General features: G+C 36.2%; 3 protein-coding genes and 1 non-coding gene across 6 annotated transcripts in view; 1 reads left to right on the top strand and 3 right to left on the bottom strand.

Annotated features, from left to right (window-relative positions):
* The window catches only part of LOC109949871, a 3,566-nt gene extending 3,076 nt beyond the window's left edge, over nt 1-490 (bottom strand). For 2 of the 3 annotated variants that reach the window (XR_002272178.1, XM_020566693.1), the window contains exon 1: nt 161-286. The gene's annotated coding sequence lies outside the window, so the exon portion shown is untranslated. Of the gene's footprint in view, nt 1-160; nt 287-316 lie in introns of those variants that run through there. The other variant, XM_020566694.1, reaches the window with a different exon arrangement.
* On the top strand, nt 1,314-5,163 carry LOC18772020 (protein SLOW GREEN 1, chloroplastic). Its single transcript, XM_007205327.2, has 4 exons — nt 1,314-2,169; nt 3,042-3,188; nt 3,419-3,499; nt 4,652-5,163. Exons 1-4 carry the CDS (start codon nt 1,474-1,476, stop codon nt 4,835-4,837), a joined length of 1,110 nt encoding a protein of 369 aa, XP_007205389.1. The 5' UTR covers nt 1,314-1,473; the 3' UTR covers nt 4,838-5,163.
* Nucleotides 5,813-8,119, bottom strand: LOC18775115. The gene is made up of 2 exons (XM_007204957.2): nt 7,580-8,119; nt 5,813-7,160 (listed from the first exon to the last, which is right to left on the bottom strand). The coding sequence occupies exons 1-2, from the start codon at nt 7,898-7,900 to the stop codon at nt 5,835-5,837; spliced, it is 1,647 nt and encodes a 548-aa protein (XP_007205019.1). The 5' UTR covers nt 7,901-8,119; the 3' UTR covers nt 5,813-5,834.
* TRNAG-GCC lies at nt 9,143-9,213 on the bottom strand. Its single transcript has one exon. It is a non-coding gene; the product is annotated as a tRNA-Gly (tRNA).

The raw sequence follows: 9,213 nt of genomic DNA, 5'->3' as shown, positions 1-9,213 counted from the left end.
TCAGATCCAAAAACCCATTAATCTAGAAACATAAATCGAAACCAAATATCAACAATTAAATGCAAATATAGATATACGAAATTAAAGATTATGAGTCGGAGAGAGAGAGAGAGAGAGAGAGAGAGAGAGAGAGAGAGAGAGAGAGAGAGAGAGAGCAAACCAGATTAGAATGAGAGCTAGAGGAAAGGGCCTCGAGCTTTGAGAGAGAGAGAGAGAGAGAGAGAGAGAGAGAGAGAGAGAGAGCAAACCAGATTAGAATGAGAGCTAGAGGAAAGGGCCTCGAGCTTTGAGAGAGAGAGAGAGAGAGAGAGCAAACCAGATTAGAATGAGAGCTAGAGGAAAGGGCCTCGAGCTTTGTAAGTCATCCGTGGAAAGCAGAAACCGGAAGAAATTGGAAGCATTTGGATCCAGAGAAACAGAGTTGTGTAAGAAACGAAAGTGAAAATTTCATAACGGAGAGAAATAACCGAAAGGTCAAAACCGTAATCTAACATAGTAAATAAATCCAAAAATTGACAGCTGTCGATTTTTGGGTTTATTTTGGGTGTGTTTCTATGTATTAAATAGTGTAAGGTATATTTATAGTTTCATGTCTAGGAATGAGTTTTTCACTAATTTTGTAAAAAAGTTATCCCACTTATCATTATATTAGTGATTGGGAATAACAAAAAGTGATATCCTTGTTGCATGAGTGGTGATGCCCTGAAAGCATCTTGAAGTTTTAGAAAAATTAGTACTCCAGAGGTCAGCACAAGGGCAAGCAACAACTTTCAAAAAAATTGTTGGAAGTTTACCTATATATCAAAAGATACAATGATTTTGCAAAGGACCCACTAGTTTAGTAGTTTGAAGTAATTACTCCCTCAGGCAAGGTCCTGGGTTCAAGTCATAGCATCCGTGTAGTATGTGTAAGTTTAGTGTGCTATCGCCCCTCTCAATAGGAAAGGTCATTAAAAAAAAACTTACAATGATTTATGGACTCCCAAATACAGCAACAAAAAAATAACATTTTGTTCAAAATTCTGGCCAACTGCCCTAATCCTCTGCTTACATCTTTTAAAAAAATAAAAAAAAATTTCGTCGTAGATGCTTTATATCTACGTCATATTTTATGTCATTGTCGTATTTCAAATCACAAGCTGTGTAACCTTTCATTTATTTATTTATAATTGTGGGAGGGGTTTTATACAAAATATTCATTAGGTGTATGTGGGGTTTTCAACTTCTGTCCAACTAAGCAGCTTTGGTCTCAATTCATACTTTATCCGCGAGCATACCCCAACTGGCCAGTGGCCACACTACGTTACTTCGATAGATAGGACTTGGAGAGAGAGAGAGAGAGAGAGAGAGAGAGAGAGTTGTTTCTATTCTATTTCTATACTAAAACCTCAGTTTCCACGATTTTTGGTTTTGGAGAGCATAAAAACAGGGTTTATGGTTTCCTTCCTAAACAGTTGAAATTCATCTCCAACGATGGGTTCGTTGGCTGCTTGTTCTCTTCAACCGAATACAGAATTACCCCATACCAAAATTCTGCCCCATACTCTCTGCTGCAAGTCTATCAAACCCTCATTCCTCAATTCTCACTATATTCAAAAGCCGCTTACACTTCCATTCAAATTCCTCTCCACCAGAAGTTCCTCGAACTCGAACCTCCGCAGACTCTCCTCTCACTCAACTTCTCTCACCTTACCCTTCTGTAAACTTTCACATAGTTATTCTGCTTTCCAACCCAATAAAAATTTATCAAGATTTTTTATAGAAAAAATAGTGGGTTTTGTTATAGGGTCAGTTTTCTTTGTTGGATGCTTCAATGTAAGAGCAGCTGTTGCACTGCCTGCTCAAACAAGCAGTTCCAGTGCAAACTTTGAGGAGAAGAGAGAGACCCAGAAAGGGAAAAGTGAGGATGAGGAAATGTATGAGAAGATTTTGGAGGAGGACCCAACAAATGTTGGGGCTTTGAAGGTGGTTTTGTATGGGGCAATGAGGAGAGGGAACACAAAACAGGCTGTGAATTATGTGGAGAAGTTGATTGATGTGGAGCCAGATGAGGTCGAGTGGAGGCTTTTGATGGCGCTTTGTTATGAGATCATGGGGCAACTGAGTACTGCTAAAAGATTGTTTCAGGAAATCTTGGAGGAGAGGCCTCTTTTGCTCAGAGCTTTGCATGTATGCTTCTGAGGCTTGTTCCCTTTTGAAGTTACAATCTTTGCTACTATATGCTGTTTCATATGCTTGTGTGTGGTGGTGATACTTATATTGTGAGTATAATGAATGAGGTTGGGTAATAGATTGTATATACTGACGTAGCCATTAGAAATCAAAACTGATAGTGGATTATCAAACTTTAAATTCGCTGATTGGGGGTTTTTATATTTGGTTTCTCCGCTGCATATACCCTATTACAAAGTCTGTCTTTTGGTGATAAAAATTGCATGTAAATTATATTCTATTGGTAGTTCCTAATATTTTGTTTTTAATTTGAATTTAAGTAGTAGCTAGAAAACAACTCTTATGATTGCATTTGACACACTTTCTTCTCTGCCTGTTTCTTGTTAAGTTTATATTCTCGTTCTGTTTCATCACAGATTCACAGTTTTGGTTCAAAGTAAAGCATTGTACTTGGTGAGAATTGAGTATGCCATGCATATATATATATATATATATATATATATATTGTGAGAGAGAGTATGGCATACATCTTATATGCATTGATTCTTTAGGTGGGGTTTTCATAGAGTTCTCAAGTCCCTTGATTTTCTAATGGCAGATTTAGAACAGATATATGTAGGTCGGTAATCAATTGTGTGCAAGGAAATCAACAAATGCTCAAAATGTTAGGTTCGGTTGACAATTCATGTGCTTCTTTATATCTAATATGGTATCTAGCTGGATGGATCCAACTTCGACTGCATTACATGGGTGATATAATCAATCACAGTCACTTGTAGGCAGTAAATAATGCGTTGTTATATGTCTATTGACACCTTATGCATCTTTGCTTGAGAAACTTAAACCTTACAGATCTCTTCTTTTCTCAGGGTCTGGCATTGGTTATGCACAAAAATCATGAAGGTCCAGCTGTTTTTGTGATGCTTAATAAGGCTTTAGAAATTGCACAGCGGGAAAAAAGAGTCATTGAGGAGAGGAATATAAGAATTCTGATTGCACAGATGCATGTTGTGAAGGTAACAATCAGTCCAACCTCTCATTTTCTAAAATCACGAACTGGTATCTATAAAAATATCACTCTTTAAAGTTCTTAAACTGTATTCAAGAGCAGAAACTTTTTGTTCAAATTGAATTCCTTGTATATAGAAAATGAATCTTAATCTGTTGCCACCTAAGGTCAATGAGAATTAGAACAACTATGGTCTTTTCATGTGTGACAGCATATTTATATATTTATGCCTTCTAGGGAGAATTGGAAGAAGGCTTGAATAAATTTCAAGATTTGGTCAAAGCGGATCCTCGAGATTTTCGACCTTATCTATGCCAGGTTAGTTTGCTCATGTTATTTTACTTGCTGCTGCTGGTTTTTCTTTGGCTTTGCTTAAAAGAATATTTGACTGACATCCTAACAACTTTCGGTCCCAAATAAATAAAGTAAAATCTTAACTTTAGCTTATAATGACAATGGGAAATCAAAAGAATTTGCCATGGTATCAAAAGACCCTAAGTTCATATCCCTGCAACTGCAACCTCCCAATTTATGTTGAATTTTACGTGTTGGGCTCTATATAGTGGTAGAGAGAGTCGGACATGTGAGGAAAAATATTACTATCAAACAGTAATTGACCCCACAACCTATGACTTGAACTTTTAGTAATAGTGTAAATAAAAAAAACAAATTATTTGTAATATGAAATCTTCTTTCTCTTTGTGACTGATAGCTTTTGTGCTTCATCCACTTATAATTTTGATGTTTTTTACTTTAGCTAAAACAGTCTGCCACCTAGGTGAAATGGAGCACCTTATATTTGTGTCTGCACTACAATAGTTAAGACAATACATTAGGTTGCAAGATCAATGAGTGCTTTCTAGTGAGGCACTCCACTCGCGCCAAATGTTACCAAAGTTTGTTACAAGTTTAGGTAACATGTTCTCATTTCAGAATCAAGAATGAAAACATCAGCTTAACATTTTGTTACTCCTCCCATATCTCAATTAAAGTCTTTCCTTAAGAGAAGAGTCCACCAGAACATAGAAGTTCCAACCAGAGACAAGTTATACTTTTTTTTATATGAATATTTTATTTACAAATTTGAGGAATTATTCTGTTGGATTGTCAAAGATGAATTCTTTTAGCTTTCTGCTAAGGTGGTTTTTTTTTCCAAGAATACCATGTATTGCAACTTGAATCCTCAAGTAGTCAGATATTTAATTACCTTTTTGCATGAACCGAATAGGTGTGTTACAACTTACAATAAGCTTCAAAAGTGCAGTGTGCAATCACTGGAATTGTAGAATTGTTTTTTGCTCAAGTTCCTAAACCCAAAAAGACAGAAAAAAAAAAAAAAAAAAAAAACAAGTGTTCTCTCATGAAGTTTGTTGCTCACCAATTGCATAGAACTAATAGTGGTTGGACAGAAAGGAAAATAAAGGGTACTGGATTGACAACGATTTACTAAATAGTATCAATATGTGGCAGGGAATTATCTACAGTCTTCTGGATCAAAAGAAGGAAGCTGCAGAACAGTTTGAAACATATCGAGCTCTTGCACCTGAAGAATTTCCACAAAGGGGATTTCTTGATGATGTTGTGTTGGCAGCCAAAACCAAATCTGGTAAACAGTTTCAGAACGAGTTTGATGCTGAGTTCTCAAACCGGAAGTAACAAAGCACTTGTTCTCTCAGATATGGACTGCCATATACAACTTTAAAGGCAATGTAAAGTAGTTGGCAGGTGCAGTTCATGTGGATAAAATACAAACTATATGAGTTTCTAAACCAGGTCTATACTTGGCTGCATTTAATCGGATTTTAGATTGGCATTTCAGCTGGGATTGGTTCCAGACTTGAATTGTTGATGTCTGAGAGACTCCATCGACTTTCAGTTTTACCGGAGTTATCTTCTTTGTCATTGCTCCTCTGTCATTGTTTGTCATCATTTTATACAAGGCCAAATTCTTATGTCTGCACTTGCAGCTGAGGTTTTCTAAATCATCAGGTTAATTCCAACCAGCGCAAACTGTGTGATAAGACCCAGCGGAGTTTCTTTCCCGTTTAATTTATCGGAGCTTGCAAGTCCTTCATCACTGATAGGTCTACAGAATTTCCAGTTAAAAAGAAAAAAGAAGAAAAAATTGCAGCATTTTGGCATTGGGGCCTTGTGAAGTTGGGTTATTAAGATGAAGGTCCAACATTCTCAAAATCAAAAAAAAAAAAAAAAAAAAAAAAAAAAACGTATAAATTAACCAACTCTGGGACTTTGGCTCCAACGAGTCATTCTTATTTTTGGTCAACCTGCTGCTAAAAAATGAAATAGCTTGTATTAAAAAAAAAAGTTCTTCTTTTTTGTTGTTTAAAATTGAAATAAATGCTGTTGGTTTAATATATTTAGAACGAATATCGCTTTTTTTTTTTTCTTTTTTTGTTGTTGTAAATATATATATATATATATATATCAATTTACAAATACATGCAAATAATACTCAATTTACATTGTCTTCTACATTATAATAACAAAGACAGCTTTACAATGTGTTAATACATAAAATTGAGCTTAATTCAGCCGAAGTTAAGATAATGATAACCTTGGGCTTCATTTGCGAGTCTCCGACTCTTCCATGCACAAGGGTATTTTGAAGTCGGTCAATAGGGTATTTTGAGGTTCAAGCATCCGCCAAACCCACCATGGATATCCCTGTCTGATTTTTAACTTGTATCACTGAATGCAAACTTGAACCCTCGGGAATTCCCAATGGAGGATTTAAACATGAAGAATTATTAACTGTATAGAGCTCCCACTCTTTAATTCCGCACTTCTCTAGAGCAGCAGCTAACCTCCCCTTATGCATGTTGTTCGGGTATGCCCCATCTGGACTGACAAGCACAGCACCGGTATAGCATTGTCCTGCAGCTCGAGCAGCACCACTATAATAAAACAAACCCCAACTAAGATCATCAGGGACGTCCACAACTGTCCAAAACTCATTTGAAATAACCCCATTGTCCAAGACACTGAAGTTGAATGTCCCTGGGATTTTACTTCTCTTGACTCGATACTTTCGCCTCCTCCAGACCATCTTCCCCTCCAATGTTCTCACCTGAAAAACTGGCTCATACCAAAATGATCCTCTCGCCTTCCCCCTGTAAAAGAGCTGGTACTGGCAAGGAAATTGATCATAAGCTGGGTTCTGCCCTGCCACAACACGCCAACTCCAATTCAAACTCCCCAACCAACCAACAAAAAGATCTTCAGCAGTTTCATGGCACAGGTCCTTCCCTTGAAACTTAAACATGGGTGGCACATATGGTTTGTCAGGGATCTTTGCATCCAACCCAAGACAATTGTTCTTCTGCAACACACACAGAGAAAAGGCTTCAAGATTTGGACTCTCATATGAAGCAATGCACCGATAGTTACACACTTGATCTACTGGACTGCATTGATTCAAGCATTGAAGAGCTTTTCGACAATTGGGATCCAAGAGGCAGTTTAGTATCTGAGGCCCGCAGTTCTTCGCCATGCAGCTCAGGGTAGAAAGACCTTTTGATCTTAGATTCTTCAGGATCGGGACAGGCCTTATATAAGCATTGATTATGACTAATAAACAAAACCTTATATCATCCGTATTATGCCTGTCCCACGCCTGTGACACAGTCTGGACCACTTCCACTGATTCACTGTCCTTTGATTGAGAAGTATCAAAGATTTTGCCAAATATATTTCCCTTGGTTTCCTTGTGAATATAAGATCCTCCTAATTTGTTTGACAAATTGGGAGATGAGTCAAAGCAGATTATGTTTCCAACATTCTCACTTTTAGTTTGAATCCAATTAACTGAATCTTGATTCGTAACAGAAACAATCACCAGAATATCAGCCCGTCGTAATTCCCTCATGAAATTTACAGCATTTTCATTACCAGATTGGCAGATATCATCGGTAAAAACAAGCATTTCATATCCTTCGTCCACCCATTTCAGTCTTTTTGCCTGTTTATAGAAGAGTGTATCAAGGAAAGTACAAAAGAACCGTGCTTTCAGATAGCCAGAGAGGTAGCACAAGAAAATATTGCAATTCTAAACTTGAAAAAGCACAAGATAAACTGACTAATAAGAAAATTGGAGTTCATCCAGTTAGACTCAATGGCAAACCATAATTACACAAAATATCCAAAAGCATTTTACTAGCACCATTTTTATAATAATATCTCCTCCCAAATATTTTCAAACTTCTATGCCTGCAAATCTTGTAACTCTACAATTATGTCATGTTTGCTTAAATAGAGAGAAAAACTGAGATTAAGTTGTGATTCAAGCAATTTGTTCAAAAATTATACCAAAAACAAAAATGAAAACAAGGAGAAAAACAACAACAAAGTGAAGCCACTAAAAATTTGGGTTTTACTTACAGTGTGGAGCATGACCTCTTCCCAAGGTGTCGCTTTAAGAGGGCTGAGGGTACCTTGGCCGACGAGGGCTACTATTCTCACCGGCTTTGACTCTGACTCCGTCACCGCACCCGCCTTCTGTTCCTTAACAGCAGCAGACAATATGGGGCTCGGCGTACGGTAGCTAGTTTTCTGAACGGAAAATGGGGAAGATGGAAAACGAGCTGCTCTCTGTTGGCTGTCCGGCCGGAGAAAACCGGCCGCCGAGGCTGCGAACCGGCGGTTCAATTGAAATTTGGTTTTGGATTGGATAGGTGGTGGTGGTGGAGCTTCCAGAGCCATGACGTGCCTGCCCGCTGCTCGCTGCTCACTGACTCTCTGTCTGTCTGTTTGACTCTACAATATATTATATTATTTATGTTTGGATTATTCAAGAAATTCTTTCATTTATTTATATAATCTCTCTTTTTGCGCTGTTTATTTGTTCACCATAGTTTGATAAAGGCCAGGACTTGGTAAAACGACGTCCAAACAATCGTTTAAAAATACACTCCGAATTGAGAATTTATCAAAAATAGCTGAAATTTAGCCCTTAATTTCAAAAATATCAGTTTTTGTAAAAAATTTCAAATATTGCAGAAAACTCACCTAAATAGATACAAATGCCCTCAAATTTAAAACCAACATAAACCTAAAAAAAAAAATCTTATTAAATAAAACTTTGGAATATTTCCTCCAAAACTTTTCCAATCACTTCTATATATATATATATATATATATATATATATTTTTTTTTTTTTTTTTCTTTCTTCTTCTCTCCATCTCTCTCTCTCTTTTCTTCTTCTTCCGTCTGCATTTCTCTTTTCTTCTTCTTCTTCTCATCTTCTTCTCTCCCATACAGACCAAAAATTGACAATGAAACCACAAACATTAGCTATAAAACAAAGTAGAAATTAATACAGCTTTAAACTACAAAACAAAAATGAAATTAGAAATAGCATAGAGATATGATCTGTCTACAATGATATCAAATATCAATTTTTATATTACTACTATTTATTAAGTTATAACTAAATGTATCAATCCATCACAATATCAGTGAAATAACTAATACTTAATAATCTGCAGCATACAAAATCTAGCCTTCCATATTGTCAACGATCCAAATTGTCTATTTTTTAAATCTCTATTTATAGATCAATCGGAAACCATTTCGATATTCAGTTGTGTCTTACAAAATCAATGAACACATTCAAGTGATTTTTTGTAAAAATAATCTTTAAATGATTATCTAAAACATAGACGGATTAAATTAGTGAAATACAATGCAGAATAGACCATACAAAAATATCCTTCTATAATATTTTAAATATTTCATCATTTTTTGTCTTTCACTTTATATATATAGATATTCGTTTTAACAACGATTTATACTAAAGCACTCATGCTCTCAAATTTTACTTAAATAAATCAATTTAAAGTTAAAAGAATGTACAAATTTTTAACCGGTATGAACCAAAATGGAATAATTCAGCCACGTGCAGGTGCTAGCATTACTTTTTAAAAAGAGAAAATAGACATTCATGCACCAGCCGGGAATCGAACCCGGGTCTGTACCGTGGCAGGGTACTATTCTACCACTAGACCACTGGTGC

Source organism: Prunus persica, chromosome G6 (genome assembly GCF_000346465.2).
Source record: "Prunus persica cultivar Lovell chromosome G6, Prunus_persica_NCBIv2, whole genome shotgun sequence".
Classification (NCBI taxonomy): Eukaryota; Viridiplantae; Streptophyta; class Magnoliopsida; order Rosales; family Rosaceae; genus Prunus; species Prunus persica.
Note: the sequence above shows the minus strand (reverse complement) of the source record. Positions and strands in the feature narration are given on the sequence as shown.